The following is a 19,320-nucleotide window of genomic DNA, read 5'->3' as shown; positions in this document are numbered from 1 at the left end:
ACGGATGCTGGATTTTGAGAAATTCCTAAAAGGATTTCTTTTGGAGTTTTCTTAGTTACACTGTGTATAGTGTCGTTGTATTTTCCTACTACTATCGCCATACGCCTTTTAGTTGAGTAGTTAGGTTGTAGACGTTTTTGGATGCGATAAATTTCGGTAATTGTAGAATGGAAGCGTTCTACTTGACCATTAACCTCAGATTTATTGCTTGGTGTGATGTAAGCTGTTATATTAAGGTCTAGCATTATCCCTCGAATTTCTGCTGATAGAAAAGATTTTTCGTTATCCGTTACTACAATAGATGGAATTATATATGATGTAATTGTTTGTTCGAAAGCTTTTCTAATATGAATCGTTTGTTTTGATTTAATGGGGATCATTCTTCCAAATTTCGAAAATTTATCAACACTTGAAAGAAAGCTTTCCCCGTCTATCTGGTATATGTCCAAGTGCAAAATCTCAAAAGGATGGTTTGGTATTGGTGTTTCCTGCAATTGTACTTTCAATGGGCGCCTATCATATTTGCATGTATTACACGCATCGCAAACTTTAATGAAATTTCTAATTTTTTGTGTAATTTTGGGAAAATAAAATTTCCTCAAAATTTTACGTTTGTTTTCCTCTATGCCTCGATGGGCCCTTTCGTGTTCAACTTGTATAATGTTCTCTTGTTCTTCTGTGTTCGTAATATCCCTCAAAATATTTTGCGTTAAACGTATCTTATACATTCTTGTGCTTGAATATACTTTGAAGATATTTTGAAATTTTCCTAGGATTTCTTCTGAACAATTCAAACCGGTTAATTTATTAGGAATGAAGTATTTCCTAATAATATCCGTTAGAGATTGTTCTGTAAAATTGTTCATTCTAATCATTACTTTTTTGAACCCGGGAAATGGATAGGAAACTAGAGTATCCTCATTAGCATCCTTCTCTAACACTATTTGAAGCTTGAAAGCGTTAAGAGGAGCTTCTGTACATTCAATCATGTCTGAACTGTCTTCTTCAGCAGAGTGCTGAGTTGATGTTAGGCTAAATATCTGAACGCGACTGAGTGCGTCAGCAACCACGTTATTTTTACCAGGTGTATACACCATTTCGTAGTCGTGTTCCTCTAAGTAAGATTTCCACCGCTTTAGTTTGGTGTTAACGTTTTTTGACGATAGTGAAAATGTTAGAGGCTGATGGTCTGTTATGATTTTAAACTTTTGACCGTAGATGTAGTTACGAAAAACTTTCAGCGACCAATAAATTGCCAACATCTCTTTTTCAGTCGCTGAAAAATTTTCTTCTCTTTTGTTAAGCGTTCGCGAAGCAAAATGTATTGGTTTATCCTTCCCCACTTCACCTTGACTGAGCACGGCACCTATGGCGTAGTTAGAGGCATCAGTTGTTATCAGAAAAGGTTTGTCGAAGTCTGGGTACGTAAGAATATCGTTTCCCGATATTACCTGTTTCATACTTTCGAAACATTTTAACTCTTCTGATGTTAGTTCGATTGGTGAAGAATCAGAATTATTTTTTCCTCGTAAATGGTTAGACAAGGGTTTAGTTAGATCAGCATACCCTTTGATAAACCGTCGATAGTAGCCGACCATGCCTAAAAAGCTTCTTAATTCTTTTGTGTTAGTTGGTTTTGGCCAGTTTTTTATGGTCAATATCTTAGCTTGGTTAGGTCTTATTCCATCCAACGTAATTATATAACCGAGATATTCCACACTTTGACAAAGAAATTTCGATTTTTGTAGCTGAACTTTAAGATTCGCTTTTTCCAAAGTGGACAAAATTACTTTTAAGTTGTGGATATGTTCGGTTAAATTGCGTCCAAAAACCACAAGATCGTCTATGTAGACATAGCAAATTTTGCCTATGTGTTCACGAAACACATCGTCTATTGCACGTTGGAAAATGGCTGGCGCATTTTTCAAGCCAAATGGCATTCGTAAAAACTCATACTTTCCGCTATTAACAGAGAATGCTGTTTTTTCTATATCGAGATCATTGACCTTAATTTGATGGAAACTAGAAGCAAGGTCGAGTGTAGTGAAATATTTATTCCCACCTAACTGGTCAAGAATATTTTGTATGTCTGGGATAGGGTATTTTTCAGAGATGGTTTTCTGATTAAGACGCCTATAATCGATCACTAATCGTAACTTTTTCTCTCCGTCAGAACATTCACTGTTTCCTTTTTTTTGAACGACCCAAAGTGGCGAGTTCCAGGCGGATCGTGAAGGACGAATAATACCGTCCGCTAACATCTTTGAAATTTGCTGTTCCACTTCATTTTTATAAGCGACGGGGTAGGGATAGCTTTTTTGATACACCGGTGCATCATCTGTGGTTCTTATTCGACATTCGACATTAGTGGTACACGTCAGCTTTGAGTCTGTATCGTGAAAAGCATGACTGTGTTGGTTAAGAACTGTAACGAGAGATTCTCGCTCTTCTTCTGTTAGGTGTGCGATGTGTGTGTTAGATTCTACGTCAAGTATCTGATCGATTGTCACACTACTATACTCACGACAGATTTTTTTCGGATAATAGAAATGCAGTGGTATTTTATATTTGCTATTGTCCGGCTTTGTTAATTCGATCTCTCGGGAACGTGTAATTAAATTGATATTGTGTGCAAATACTATTTCAGTCCCAATTATGCCATCAAAAAAGTCGTGAAAGTTGTACACCACAAATTTATATTTTGTTTCTAGCACTGGAGAGAAAATATCAAGAAAAACTACTTGCGAAGCACTTCCTATCCCGGCAACACTTTTAAACTGTTTTGTTTCACTTCTAACTGTTTCACTCCCTATCACATTTGCCCACTTCTCCGAAATAATGTTTATATTTGCACCACTATCAACTAGGAGTTTAATAAAACCATGTTCTGTAGGCACTTTAATAAACGGCAACACTAACCCACTGTTTTTTACCTTGGCAGGCTGTTGGTATTGGAGCCTGTTCCAAAAAAAGTTGGGCTACACTGAGCTGCCGTGCTATCATTCTCTTGGTGAGCGTAAGCTTGAGCCGGCCGGTTTTGATAATGCAAATGTGTACGCATGGTACGATCTACTTCCATCGGCTCTTGACGCGTGTGCGTTTCGCTCGGTATTGGTGCGTGCGGTTTTTGTTTCGGAGGGAACTTTTGTGTTGGTAGGAAAGCTTGTGCCGATGTACCTTTTCGTAATTTTTCGAGCTCCACACAAAGTTCATATGCCTTATTCAAGCTGTCTGGCGCAGCTGTTTTAACTAATATTCCTAAGTCACTATTTAATCCCCTTATAAAACTATCTACGGCTTTATCTTTAAAGTAATCTAAAAACGCATTGTTAGGAGAGTTATACTTAACATTATTTTGAATGTGGTTTGTAATAAATGTAAGAAGTTCGTTCACTCTACCGAAGTATAATTCGATATTTTCATAGTTCTTACGCTTAATTGTAGTAAGTTCGTAATCTAAACTCATCAAATCACGACGATCACTGAACTTCTTCACCAACACTTCTTTGATTGCTGACCAATCAAATCCTACATTACTGGCATGTAAAGCGTCCGATGCCGCACCAATTATTTTTCTACGCACTGTACGTTCTATTATTCCAAATTGCGTCGGGCAATTTGCAAATGCGGAATAGTAGTTGTATATTCCGTCGACATCCTCAACCCAGGTGTTGAGATGTTTCGGGTTACCGTCAAATTCCGGCAACATTTTAAGGATGTCAGGGACCTGTCCCATTTGTATGAAGAATTTCATTTCTTCTTGGCGTTGTTCCATCTTTTTTCTAACTCGTTTCTAACTAGGTAGACGTAGATTACAAAAAAAATGATCGAACGGTCTTTCACGATGAATAAATTAGTGCACCTATTCGCGCTACAACACCGCAAATCACCAATTGGAAGGCGATAGCTCTAAGGCTGGATGTCGTATTCTCTGGTTGAACAAAGACAGCTATAGGTAGCTTCACTCCAGTACTAGGAGCTTATACGTTTACTAATTTTTTTTCTTTTAATTCGGGCGCCAGTTATCGAGTCGAGTCGCTTCTCTTCGGAGGTTGCTTACAGACTGAGTTTATTCTACGAAAATATCTATTACATATGTGGTTCACGCATACTTATAATTAAACCTAACACTATCAACGCAATACTACTTAGCTATGTATCTAATAACCTATACAAATACTAATAAGATATTTACAGCGTGGTAACTTGTATAGGGGAAAGTCGGTAATGACGGACAATGACGGACAATGCGGGTAAGATGGACATTTCTTATGATTACTGGATAAAATTTAGTAATTAAACAATTGAACATTTTGAGCATGATTTATGTCAAATTTCGAAGATTTTAGCTTTTAATAAGAAATAAATAGAAAGATTAAATTTTTTAAGAAACAGCTTTTGCTTCTGCTATTAATTGTTGATTAACAAGGTCATCAAATTACCTAAATATGGCCAACCGGAAGTTATGAACCGACCGGCAGACTGAAGAAACCATTGAAATCCGCGAAGAACGGAACACAGGGTAAAACCACAGTCATACATTATGCTTTTACTCACACCATGCTTAAGAGGCCCCTCACGAAAACCCAATACATCTTACCTCGATTTGGACCCAACTGGTTTTTGTGTTTTATCAACAAGCAGAAGAGACATTACTACGACTTCAGAGGAGAATTCTGTGTGATTTAAAGGATTTAAAAGATGATTTTTGATTTGGTAAATAAAATGGCATAAAGGACCTGTCTATGTATTAACAAGTCCACCAAACTTGTTGGGGTTGTGGGGTTGTTTTTTTGTATATTCAGGACTATTGACTGCTGTTAATGGCCTATGTTTCAATAATGTCTTAAACTTTTGATGCTACGGTGTGTCGGAAGTGGCATTTGTAATTAAATTCTGGTTAAACGAAACGTCATTAGAAAATATATTTTTTAAGGAAGTACGAGAAAGTGGAAAGCTATAGGCAGTGTTAAAATCTAATATACCACTTCAATTACCAATTACACGTTTGCTACACGTGTCCATCTCACTCTTCATAGTGTCTATCTTTCCCATATTATGTTCTTAATTGATGACAAAAACATACAAATTGATTGTAACCTACAACTTTCAACATATTTATGCTGATAAAGTATGAGAGTAAAATAAGGCTTGCGTATTTTCAGGGTCGCTGCATTTATATATCTCAAGCTTTTCAACATGTTTCTTAATACGTCCGTCTTAACCTACGTTCGACTTGTTTTTAATTAGATTTTTGTCAATAGTTTCATTCAAAACAATTGCTATTTTTTTACCATTTACGAAAACCATACAGACAATTCGATTGCCAAGGGTTTATTTACATACTTTTTTCATCAAATTGGCCTGCTTTATTTTGTTTATACTGCCCTCGCCGTATGACGCAACAGACCTGAATTTACTTGGAATCGCAGAAGTGGCAGCACTCGTGGCTCTCGTTTGGTGATAGCGCGCGTGCCTGCCTGCCTGCCTGGCTGTGCGCGTTTCCGATTGAGTTTGCGTTTGAGTCAACCGACTGTTTGTGCCCAGCCAAGCCGCCGCATCAGCACTATCGTATGTGTCCAGCATTACCCCCGCCAGGCGATAAGGCGATAATTTTAGCGTGCTGTGTAGCCGACGAAACCCCCAACATGTGGCTGGGCTGCTTCTTTCGCGCTTGCGTTTTTTTTTTTTGTGTGCTACGGTCAAGCAATCCCCAAACTGCAATGGAAATGCAATAAGTCACATCAAGCGTGGGCGTGTGTGGCTCCTTTACATTAGACACACGAGCAGCATCATCACCAACCAGGACAATTTATGATGTTTAAAGTGATTTTATGCAGTGAGCTGACCTTTGATATAGGAAGGTTCGGACTACGCAAGGGCCAGATTGGATTATCAACACAGCCTGACCCGCAGGAGCAGTAGGCCGCAACAACTGGAGCGCAGTGCGGAGGGGTGGTGCCATCGGAAACGGCGGGATGTGCGAAATTATTTAAGGTGTATGACTCGATTTTTACAACCAAAATGACGGACAACTGCAATCGAACACCACACGACACGCTCAAGAATCAAAGTAGTTGCGTCATCGTGCAGGGAGCTGACTATGTAACAGTGGCAATTGAAAACAAGGTCAAAGGCATGATTGTGGTATCATTAGAACCTTTTTTTCATTTGCTAATGTTTGATTGTAGCCGAGGTAGGAATCGGTGACGTATTGATGTGTGCAAATTTATGCTTCAAAAATAAAGGAATTAACAAATTAAACAGATAAATGAACAAATTGAATAACAAATTAAATTTTTGAATTTAAAAGCATTTAAAGGTAATTACAATGCTACACCAAAAGGAAGGAAGGTCTTCACATAAATTTAATCATTTTCTTAAATACACTGCCCCAATGCTATAAATACAGTTCCAGTTCGATACAGTTTGTCTCTCACTCCCATTTTTGACCCATTTTTGACAGCGTGTCAAAGAATGTTTGCCTCTAGGGCATCGATTCTTGAAGGTGAGCATACATTGTTGAAGGTACATACATTTTTGTCTGTAAGGTGTGGGAGCGATTAAAAGACGATGTAAACCGTTCTAAGAGTGAACTAAGACTAACTACATTTATTCGATATTCAGTGTAACCACGGTTGCTGTAACCAATGGCTACTTGATTACAACTAAGACATTGCTATAAGCAATCCACCACAGAGTCCCCCTCAGTTACGCCAAGAACCGAACACGGTGACCGGATGGCGTAACTTTTGTACTTTCGTTATCTTCATTCGAATCCTTTTCGCAAATATATGCTGGTTTAATACGATCAATCGAAATCCTTCGTTTCTCACCGTTCATATTTAAGTCCATATACTTTTCATGCCTTTCGATTATTTGAAAAGGTCCCTCGTATGGGTGTGTAAGAGGCCGCTTGACTGAATCGATTCGAACAAAAACGCTTTTGCAACTTTGCAAGTCCTTCGGAACAAATACCGATCGTTTGTCATGATGCGAGTTTCTGATTGGTCCAATTTGTTGCATGGTCCGGCAAAGCAGTTTGGCAAACTCTGAGCGACATATTTCCGTCTTCGAGGGTTCCAAAAAATCGCCAGGAATTCGCAGTGGCTGTCCGTATGTCATCTCGGCAACAGAACAATCGATATCTTCCCTGATAGCAGTTCGCAAACCGAGCAGGACCAACGGCAGTTTATCGCACCAACGTTTCGAATCGACACAAGTGAGCGAAGTTTTTAACGTTCGATGAAAACGCTCGATAAGACCGTTAGCTTCGGGATGATACGCTGTAGTACGAATACGGAGAGCCCCAAGAAGCCGCGTCAATTCCGTGAACAATTCGGATTCAAATTGTCGTCCTTGATCGGTCGTCATTGTTTCTGGAACACCAAACCGAGAAATCCAACATTCGCAAAACGCTTTAGCGACTGTTTCAGCTAGTATATCTGGCAAAGGAACTGCTTCCGGCCAACGACTAAACCGGTCGATCATCGTTAATAAATACCGCTTTCCGTTCGACGTCGTAAGTGGTCCAACCAAATCGATATGAACATGGCGGAAACGACTTTTTGGAAGCTCGAATTCGTTGAGCGCCGCAGATGTATGCCGATGGATTTTCGATCGTTGACAATCAATACAAGATCTGACGAAGCGGGCGACGTCTCGATTCATTGAGGGCCAAACAAACCTTCGCGCAACCATTTTTCTCGTTGCTCGAACACCGGGATGAGAAAGGCAATGGATGTTGCGAAGAACTTCTAACCGTAACTTCTCTGGTACATACGGTCTGACATCTACATTATCCGACACATCACAATACAACAATTGATTAGTTGAAACAGATGATCTTAACTGCAAGTTCATTGATGTAGTTCGATCAGCAAGTAGCTTCTGTAGTTCTGGATCGTCATGCTGCGCTTTCGATAATAATTCAAAATCCACTGTTGAAGGAGCTGAGATGGTGTTGACTCTGGATAATGCGTCTGCAGCAGAATTGTCTTTGCCACTAATGTGCCGAATATCTTTTGTAAAACTCGAAATGTACTGCAAATATCGTTCTTCATGAGGAAGATGATTTGAATTAGAATTCAGAGCATACGTGAGCGGACGATGATCAGTATAAATAGTGAATTCTCTCCCTTCCACTAGATGTCGAAAATACTACACCGCTAATTTCATGACTGTTAACTCGCGACCGAAGACAATACTTTTTCTGTGAAGGGGAAAATTTCTGCGAGAAGAACCCCAGCGGTTGCCATGCGCCAGCGACATTTTGTTGTAGAGTAGCTCCTGCCGCTGTATCCGAAGCATCAATCATCAGTCCCATTCGTTTTGACGAGTCAGGATAGGACAATAAAGCTGCGTTTGCTAAACTTTCCTTGCATTTCACGAAAGCTTCGTCTGCTGCGATCGTCCACTGAAGTTTTCTTGTATCGTTTTTTCGATTCCCAATAATGAGTGCTTGCAATGGTTGTTGCAATGAGACAGCATTCCGGATGAAGCGTTTGTAACCATTCAGCAATGCCAAAAATCGTCGAAGATCCTTCACCGTAATCGGACGACTGTAATCAACAACGGCTTGAACGCGATTAGCTTGAGGTTTGATACCAGATGCATTGATGTGATACCCCAAAAAGTTGACTTCTGTTTGGACAAACTTGCATTTGTCCAAGTTCAGTACCAAGCCGTTTGATTTGAGGCGCTCAAAGACAGTTCGCACGTGCGATAGGTGTTCCTCCTCATTAGACGATGCAATGCATATATCATCGACAAACACCACCACAAAATCCAAATCACCGAAGACATGATGCATAAAGCGCTGAAATGTCTGGCTCGCGTTGCATAATCCAAATTGCATCTTGGTAAATTCAAAGAGCCCGAACGGAGTGATTACAGCAGTCTTTGGAACGTCGCTTTCCTCGACCGGAACAAAATGATATGCTCGTACCAAATCTAGAGTGGTAAAACAATTCTTACCTAAGAAATTGTTTAGCAAATCGTGAATATGTGGCACAGGATAACGATCTGGCACAGTTATCCGGTTTAAACTCCTGTAATCTCCGACAAAGCGCCATTGACCATTCTTTTTCGGTACGCAATGAAGTGGACTTGCCCAACTGCTTTTGGAAGGGCGACAAATCCCGAGCTCCATCATGGTCTCAAATTCTTTTTTAGCGGCTTGAAGTTTGTCTGGCGGCATTCTACGAGGTTTGGAAGCAACTGGAGGTCCAGTGGTTTGAATATGATGGGTTACATTATGTCTTACCTCAGTGCGCATTGTCGGCGGGGCGGTGATTTCTCGAAATTCGACCAGCAAGTCTCGAAAAGGATGATCTTTTTCTATAGTTGTTACACCGTAAACCGAAGATTTCGATAATCCGCAAACAGTGTGTAATTTAGTACCACCATCAATAAGTTTTCTGTTTCCAAGATCTACAAGAAGACCAAAATGCGCGAGGAAATCGGCACCAATAATTGCAGAAGTAACGTCGGCTTGCAAAAAATTCCACGAAAACTTTCGGCGTAGTCCGAGATCCACTGAAACAAACTTGCTCCCATACGTTCGTATTTTCGTTCCGTTTGCTGCATGGAGTAAAAACGGCGATGGTTCTCGAGTCTTCTCTATCTTGGATGCAGGTATTATCGATACATCCGATCCCGTGTCGATTAAGAACCGAATACCAGAAGATTTGTCGAATATTTGCAGACGGCGACTGATTCTTAATCCGCCCACCTCGCCGATTTCGGATGGGCGGAAATCTAGTTTTTTGACTGATGATACTGGCAAGGGCTTCGACATCGCGTAGCTCGATTTCCATACTTCCGGTGATACCAACAGATGTTTTCATTGGTACGATTTTGAGAAGTGGAACGCAATCGACCGCGCTCAGGTTGCCGTGCTTTCATTTGGCGTAGCTCTACTTTCATGGCAGCAACTTCTTCTGCTAAATTTTCCGTCGTTTCTTTTTGCACAGAAGCATGGATAACTGATGTTTGAAGAGCCATTTCTATCATTTTATCTGCCATCTCCGCTAGCTTCGAAAGACTTCCATCGTGGATGCTAAGTATTGCACGTATATTAGCTGGAAGTTTTTGCAGGAATAGTCTTTTTAACAAGGAATCATTCACATTCAATCCGGCAGCAAGTTCCTGCATCTTCGTTAAAAGATGCGTAGGACGAAGGTCTCCAAAATCGTACGATCCAAGTAGCTGATCCATTTTGGCTTGTTCCGTGAGCTCGAATCGAGATATGAGGCGCTGCTTAACGGCTTCATATTTTCCTGTCGCAGGAGGCTGTTTTACATAATCGGCTATATGACAAAGCACGGATTGTTCGAGTTTAGCGACAATATGATAAAATTTTGTTTCATCCTTATGAACGCCGGCCAACAAAAACTGAATTTCAGCTTGCGAAAACCACAACGATGGATCGTTCTTCCAGAATTCCGGAAGTTTAACCGAAACGGCTGCAGTAGCAGGGGAAGTTTTTTCGTTAGAAACGTTTTCGGTAGACATGTTCGTTCACAAATTTTCAAATCAGGAGAACTAATAACAATCCGGAGATCACGTCGGGGTCACCAATGTGGGAGCGATTAAAAGACGATGTAAACCGTTCTAAGAGTGAACTAAGACTAACTACATTTATTCGATATTCAGTGTAACCACGGTTGCTGTAACCAATGGCTACTTGATTACAACTAAGACATTGCTATAAGCAATCCACCACAAAGGAATCAATTTTGGACAGTGAGTCAATCGCTTTACTGTGTATTTCAAAATTATTGAAATTAAGTTAAGTAGCTTTTTTATTAACTCTTTTTAACAATTTTTATGAAAATTTTGGAAGTTTTAGTGGGGTAAAATAGTCGGCATATATTTTCAGGTGTAAGCAGTGGCTTTAGAATTTTTAAAATTTCATAATTTGAAAATTGTAAAATTATCATAATTTTTACAAGATTCAAACATACCAATTTTCAAACGGACACAAACAGATGGGTTAGCGTTACAAACTGATGCCTTAGAGTCAAAATTTGGTGGAAACGACTGAAAATAGAATAAATTTTATTTAGGTGTTAAAATATATGAAAGCCCCATTGTGCCTCAGCTGTGTAACATTTTCGTGTGATCGACTATCTGTAAACTCGGATCAGTGTATGTAAATATTTCCTCAGCTGATCATAAAGCTCCATATATTTACCTTCCAATAAATATCGTTTGGTGTGTTGTATTATCTTATCCGGTTTGGCTTAACATCTAAATTAGCGTTTTTCCTCCATTTAAAAACAAAAAAGCAATTCCAGCATTTACACACATCCAGCACTAGAAATTTGATCGACAACAGATCGTTTCCAAACTTCCTTTTTCTTGGCATTTCTCAAAAAAAAAACGCATTCTTGTGCACTCCCCCCATTTGCCCAGCCCCCGCGGCGACCGAGTCGATCGCCATATATCGTCGCCGTGTCTCCCGATGACCTCGAACAAAAATAGCACAAAACACTTGTGACGCGATCGCGCACGTACTTGACGGGGGTACGTGTGTGTGTGTGTGTGACAAACTTCGTGAAGGTCATTTATGAGCGAAAAGACCCGCGAAGCGTAAAGACTGGACGACGCGTGCATTGGGCTGGGAGTAGGTTTAAAAGCAGGCGGATGATTTTTGAGGGCTCGCATGCACCCATACACACACACACCCACAACACACTTAAAAAAAACCTGTGGCAAAGGGGGCACACGATTTACTGTCATCGATGTACATCGGTCGTGCAGTTTGCAATTTGTCAACTGTCATATTTGAAATCATTTGGCAAGTAATTTTTGTGCTGAAAAAAAACTGCAAGTAAACACTAATACACATCAAGAAATAGGACAGTGCACGGGCAATTGTGGTCACACATAACATGTCCCCTTTTCCTTCTTCCCTCGTCTCGCCGTCATCGACTAAGCAGACTTGAGCTACCCCCGTTTGTTGTCTGTTTTTGCATTGGGCAAAAGTGCACTCTAGCGTCAAACGGCCACCGCTAACGCACACAGAGAGCGAGAGCGATCATTGACCCGATGGATGGTGGTGGTGGAACAAAATGGTTTTACAATTGTACTAAACGATACGGTCTTTTTTTCTCCTCTTGGTGGCAGAACGTTTCGTGCGATCCTCGGAGGGATCAAGATGAGGAGAATGGAAACAGTTCAGTAATAGAAGTACATTGCGATGTACTATGAAGATCGGTATCTTAGTTTACAAAAGAGTTGATGAAATTAAACTTTTTTCAAAAGTTATAACTGGTTTCTATTGTTAACGTGTTACAGTAACTAATCAACAGTAACTGGTAGTTGAATGGTAATAGAACAAAAGTTTTAAAAGGTAATTACCTAAATTAATTATTTAAATCAAGCAATGAAATGAGTGAAACAACTAAGCGTAGCAAGTAAACTAGTGATGGATAAATTTGGCAAAAATCCGGAGTCATCTCCGATCCTACTCCGATAATTTCAGATCCGACTCCAGAAGGTTGGAACGCCCAGATTTATCCGGAGTCGTTCGGAAACGTCCGGAAACGTCCGGAGTCGTCCGGAGTACAATTCGTCCGGAGTCGTCTGGATTCGGTTGGAGTCGCAGTCGTCCAGAGTCGTCCGGAATCGGTTGGAGTCGGAGTCGTCTAGAGTCGGCCAGAATCGGCCTATGAAACAAAGGCCTGTATATGAAGTGCATGCGCAAAGCGGAAGTAACAAAAACACAACAAAATGAAAATGAAATGAAATTCCTGATAACAGGCTCATTGCATCGGACGGCTCCTGTTGACTTCGATCGACTCCGATTCCGGTCGATTCCGATCAACTCTGGAAAACTCCAAATAACTCCGGACAACTCCGAATGACTCCGAACGACTACGGAAGACTCTGGATGATTCTAAAAGATTCTAAACGAATCCGAACGACTTAGAACGCTCAGTTATAGGATATTTTTCGCTTCTATAGCTTTAATGAACCAGAAAAGATCGTTTTTGAAGCACGTTTTTACTCGCTTCTTAACTTAATACATTTGACGTCTTTAAAATAAAGAAATTATACATTGGAGAATGTTTTTATTGAGTTACGCAATTTCTTCAAACACCTGAATCTGAACCATGTTTGCAGACCTGTTTAGAGTGTGTTCAGTAGTGGTGGGAGCTCGGAATCGGACCTACCCGATTCCGATTCCGTGTTCTGAATTAGTTCCAGAGCCAATTCCGATACTGAATTCGATTCCGATTCTGGAGTCGATTCCGGAGCAGATTCCGATGCTGGAATCGATTCCGATTCCGGAGTCGATTCCGGAACCAATTCCGGAGACTATTTCGGAGCCGATTCCGGAGCCGATTCCCGAGTTGACTCCGGAGCCGATTCCGCAATCAGAATCGGCTCCGGAATCGGAATTGGCCTGGAAATCGTAATTTGCTTCGATAACGGAATCATAATTGACTGCAGAATTAGAATTAGATTCTTGAATTGAAAAAATAAGTTTTAGAAGCGAAATCAGTCCGGGAATCTCCATAAGAAGGGATCTTTTACAACTAAATTTTAATTTTTCGCGGTTATCAATACGTATTATGATTGGACCCAAGCGTCTATTTTTATGGCGATGCCAAAACTGATTCTGCTTGGAAGACTATTCTAATTTAGGAGCTAATAATTCCGATTCGAGAGCTGTTTCCGATTCCGGAACCGATTCCGATTCCGATTCCGTAGTCAATTCCGAAATCGATTCCGAAAACTGATTCCGGACCTACTATCCGGAATCGATTCCAGAAAACTGCGGAGCTAGCCGGAATCGATTCCGACAAAAACTTCATTTTTCCCATCACTAGTGTTCAGATCTATTAAGATTCATTCCTCTATCACTATTTTCATTGACCAACGACCGAAATATCTATAAAATCATAATGATTTACAGCAAACCGTGTTTCACCACAATATCAAAAGTTCCGCATGTCAAACTCTACTTTGAAAAAAGACTAATACACAAGGATTCAATTGCTAAAATGCAAGCATACTTACACGTAAGGTCCAGATTGAACTCATCGTCGGTGTAGCGGAACCGTTGCCCACTAACCTTCTCCCGGATGAAGTTCGTCGGGTTAGCCATGTCCCGGATGGCGCGGTTGATGCGGTACAGCAGCGCAGTGCGCAAATACGTCGACCCAGCCGTCGCCCGTTCTTTCCTCGCACTGCTTGCTGGGCCAGGGGGGTGTTTGAGGAAGGTAGCTCTGTTCTTTTTTGTAACTTTTGTGCCACAAAAGCCTGTCGCTGGCCTATATTAGTGTTGTGCTCTGCTAGCCTCTTTAGTAATGCTTCTTACCGTTACCGTTACGTTACGTTACAGAATGTTTGCTAGTGCACCTTGACCCGCTCCTCCTGCGGCTTCCCATGAGTTCGGTGAGTGTGTGTGGGTGGGTATCACCACTGCCTGGGAGTGATGCTTTGTACTTTTAGTGAAAAAAGCAGGCGAGAATTGTCGAACTTCTGCCGTTGATTGAAGGGTCGGTTGCTAGGCAATCCGACAACAAGCGTTGAACAGACAGAGCTGGCTGAAGCTTAACTAGCTCATTGCACTTAATCGTACGAGTGGTTGTAGAAATTTATATATTATAACTATACACAATGCCAAAACAACAGCTAGTTGTTTCACAATCGGCGACACACTATATTTCTATATTACAGGCGGCAGCTGTTGTTGCTATTTTTTTTTCTCTAACCTATCTTCCCGGTCGCGTTACAATGCTCCTGCATTTCTCTCCGTTTCACTATCACACACCAGAACACACACGGGTTGCGTTCTTTCCGTCAAACACGCGCGCCGCACTTCCCATCCAAACCACATGCGACAACACTACGCTCTTACTGTCCAGCCATTGCTTCCTTTTTGCTTTACTACTCCTCTTCTATCGCTTCCGCACGGAACTCTTCACATACTGTTAGGTGTGCTCACCAGATGACTAACAGTGGATCTATTGCACACACACACGCACACGCGACGACACTTTTCCATTCGCTACGTGAGCTGATAGCACACGGTGGGTTCCCTCCTGCTGCAGACACAGCACACCCGGCCACATTGCACACGGGGGAGGGAAGGTGGGAGGGTACACGAGAGCGGCCACCGCCTGCGCCTAAAAAGCTGCCGAGCTGTCTGCGCGAATGGCGACAAAAAACCACCGCGCGCGGCCGACTCAACCGCGGCCCCGAGGAGGTGGCAGCAGGTGGTGTGGTGATAACGCTCAAACAAACACACAGACACGACCTGCCGCGTTTGCCAAACGGAACGCAACACGGAGTGCCCCGAATAACAACAATAATAACAACAACAACGAAAAACACACACCTTAAACGCGCGCGCGCACTCAAATACACTTACACTCACACAAACGTTAACACAAAGAGGACACAGGAAACACGTTAAAATCTTTGTACACCGTCGTACATGTCTGCAGTACAGAGCCCTGGGTCCAGTGTACTATCGAAGCAGGATGACTAACATCTCACGGATTGCACACACCACACACATACTATTCACGCGCCGCACGGTACACAGGTCGGGTTCTTGTGTAACGCACCATCATCTCGACCTTAAAGAGAGTAGGAGATGCTACTGCTGCTGGGTAACGACGGCTCTGAATTTTCAATATTGCACGTTATCGCCGCCTGCTTAGATTCACCAACCCGTTTCCTTAGCGCAAAACGCCGCCGCAAACGAGTGTTTGCTAGGATTGCTCTCTCTCTCTCACACACACGCGCCACTGTATTGCCGTTTGCGTTTGAATAATGCACACCCTGCGCACACCGCTCTAGCAGAGACAGGCACTACTACTACCACCACTACAACCAAATCATCCAACACACCAGTACGTTCTCCATTAAGCATTCAGCTGCCAGGAGTACAGCAGCAGCGGCAGCAGTCCAACGCTTATCGTCGTTATGCGCCCCACTGCCTGCTGCAGCACACACGCATAACCCCACTCACTCCTTTTCCCGCACACATGCTACGTCCCGGGGAAGCATCTTCGCTTCTGCTGGCAGGATGAATGATAGTGTCGCGCGACACGATCGCTTCGCTACAACACAAACCCTAACGCGCGTCGTGGCAGCCTTAGCACCTTCCGTTGATGATGATGATGATGGTGGGCAATCTATTATCGAGCCGTTGCACTACTGCCGGTCGTCTCATGCCGGTCGTCGATCTGCTTCTATTTCTACACGGTTGTGTAGAGCACACGGTGTCTTGAAGTTTAAAACAATTTTTGTTAACGCTTTTTATTTGCAAAAAGCATCAGCACACACACACACACTGGGTACGAAACACAGACCTCCACCCCACACCGTCAGATGGGTGAGGGGAATTAACTAACAACACATTGCACACTCGCCGTTCGACACGCTAAAATTGCACTGGTTAGATTTGTAAGTACTCCCGGATACTGTGGAAGAGAGAGGGAGAGAGAGAATGCAAAGGAAACATTGGATTAGATGTGTTGTTTAGATAATATAAATTAGAAGGCGTGAAATAAAAGAATATTACGACGTCGTAATATAATGGTATGTCGTTGAGTTTTCTAAAGCAATTGCATTGTCTGTAAAACAAGAAGTTCTCTTAGAAACGTACAGTGCAAACAATCACAACCATAAACCCAAAAAGAAACAGATTGAATGAAGTAGCCATTGGTAATGCGATCTTCATTGGGGGCTTTCGCCCTTCGCCATACACGGACTAGAGAAAATGGCGTAACAATGAACCGTAACACCAATGGGAAGCCGTGGATCACGTGATCGATGTGTGGTGATGCGACTATATGTTGCATCTTTCATTATTAGAATGGAATATTTTGCGGATGACATCATTTTTTGCCTTTGTCTGTCGTAGCCAGAGAACAGTGGAAATGGCGTGACGGTCTTGCGCTTTCGATGGAAACTGAATTCAAAGGCGTATGGCAAGTAGTTGTAGAATTTCACCAAATCACGGCCATGCCATTTTGTGTTCGCCATCGCCGATGTTTCAGACGTTGCAGAAGAAGAAACTAAAGAAAATTATGAACAATTTCACAATCATTGGGAAGACCAGACAGCGGACAGGGAAAAAACTTTCTTTCTAGGATTCGCTCCAGTCCAATCAGAACACTCCACGTAGGAATAATATTTGCGCACACGCTTACGCATACGAATGCGAGCGCACCCATACGCCCTACAAACTTACGGGCCCACAAATAGAGGCGGACCGACCGACACAACGACACATTTATGTAGTGTATTGCTTGCAGTGTGACCAATGCAGTGTCCTGCCATTCCAAAATGGTTGCGCATGTAAATGGTGGATACAATAGAGTGATAATTAAACGCCAATGGGGAGACGATCACGTGATCACGAGGAGACGATTGCAAACAGTACAAGAAAAGCACACGACGCACTGCCCGGACGGATTCTTCTTCCTTTCCAAAAAGCCACACCACCGTCGGGCTTTTGGTTTTCTTCCATGCTTGAAGCATCGCATAAGACAACCTCTCCAGTTCTCTCATGTTTTCACAGATACCAGCGAAGAGGAGTAGTATGCTTCTTCTTCTGCTACTAGAAGGGTCTAGAACTAGCAGAGAGCCCCAGCCCCAATCTTCGAGACCTATATACACACACACACACGTGTGCGACGGTGCAGCTTTCGCCATTAGAACGGATTCATTTCGCCAATGACATCATTTTCCGACCTTGCTGTAACACGGCAGAAGTCAGTAAAAGCGTATGATGATCACGTGGTTGCAATGGAGTGTATAAACTTCTTCTTCTTGGCCTGCTCAATGAGCACGTCTCGTAGACATGGCCAGGTCGCCAATTCGTTTCCAGGAAACTCGGTCCTGGGCTGCAGTCCTCCAACCACGGTTGCATCCGATTTCCGACAGGTGCGACTCCACCTGATCCAGCCTGCGAGCTCGCTGTGCTCCTCTACGCCTCGTGCCGAACGGGTCGCTGACGAGCACCTTCCTGGTGGGGCATGAGTCCGGCATCCTCATCACGTGCCCCAGCCAGCGTATCCTTCCGGCTTTGATGACCGTCAGGATGTCTGCACCGCCAAACAGCTCAGCTAGCTCGTGGTTCATCCTCCTTCTCCACACGCCGTGCTCGCACACACCGCCAAAGATAGTCCTTAGCACCCGCCGTTCGAAAATGGCGAGTGCATTGGCGTCATCCGTCAGTAAAGTCCAGGACTCGTACCCGTAGAGGACCACCGGACGTATCAGTGTGCGATATATCGCGCATTTCGTGTGTTGCTGGAGTCTTCTGGATCGCAGGAGTTTGTGGAGCCCGTAGTAGGCACGATTTCCCTGAACAATGCGCCTTCGGATTTCGCTGCTTACGTTGTTGTCCGAAGTTACGATCGTGCCAAGGTAGCAGAACTCCTCTACCACCTCGAGATCGTCGCCGTCAACTGATACTCTGCTTCCGAGTCGGGCTCTATCACGGTCAGAGCCCCCGGCAAGCAGGTACTTTGTCTTCGTCGCATTGATCCTCAATCCAATCCTAGCGGCTTCGCGTTTCAGTCGGGTGTACGCCTCGCACACCGCCGCAGATGTTCGCCCGATGATGTCGATGTCATCCGCGAAGCCAAGGAATTGGAGAGTTCGGGTGAAAATCGTGCCCCGGATGTCGAAGCCCGCGCTTCGCATGACACCTTCCAGAGCGATGTTGAACAGCAAACAGGAGAGTCCATCCCCTTGCCTCAGACCCCGGTGAGATTCGAACGCTTCTGACAGCATGTTTGTCACTCTCACCTTGCACTGCACCCCGTCCATAGTGGCCCGCAACAGTCGTACCAGCTTCCCAGGGAATCCGTGCTGCTGCATGGTGTTCCATAGTTCGGTCCGATCTATGGTATCGTATGCCGCCTTGAAGTCGATGAACAGGTGGTGCGTAGGGATCTGGTGCTCTCGGCATTTCTGGAGGATTTGCCGTAGAGTAAAGATTTGGTCGGTAGTTGATTTACCTCCAACAAATCCAGCTTGATAGCTGCCGACGAAATCTGTAGCAAGAGGCGAAAGTCTGCAGAAGAGTATTCGGGACAGGATCTTGTAGGCAGCATTCAGGACTGTGATGGCCCGGAAGTTAGCACAGTCCAGCCTGTCGCCCTTTTTGTACACTGGGTGTATGACACCCAGTTTCCACTCGTCCGGTAGTTCTTCCTGATCCCAAATCCTAACAATCAGCCGATGCATGATGACGGCAAGCCTCTCCGGACCCATCTTGAACAGTTCGGCCACCAGACCATCGCTGCCAGCTGACTTGTTACATTTCAGCTGTTTGATGGC

The 19,320-nt window shown here is 43.1% G+C and overlaps 1 protein-coding gene across 5 annotated transcripts in view; it reads right to left on the bottom strand.

The window, feature by feature from the left end:
* Positions 1 to 19,320, bottom strand: part of LOC120959930 (mucin-19) — a 61,017-nt gene that overhangs the window by 26,399 nt on the left and 15,298 nt on the right. For all 5 annotated transcript variants that reach the window (XM_040383719.2, XM_040383718.2, XM_040383716.2 and 2 more), the window contains exon 3: positions 14,032 to 16,448. In XM_040383719.2, the coding sequence (XP_040239653.2) occupies positions 14,032 to 14,119 (88 nt within the window). In that variant the 5' untranslated portion in view covers positions 14,120 to 16,448. The remainder of the gene's footprint in view (positions 1 to 14,031; positions 16,449 to 19,320) is intronic.

Source organism: Anopheles coluzzii, chromosome 3 (assembly GCF_943734685.1).
Source record: "Anopheles coluzzii chromosome 3, AcolN3, whole genome shotgun sequence".
Classification (NCBI taxonomy): Eukaryota; Metazoa; Arthropoda; class Insecta; order Diptera; family Culicidae; genus Anopheles; species Anopheles coluzzii.
Note: the sequence above shows the minus strand (reverse complement) of the source record. Positions and strands in the feature narration are given on the sequence as shown.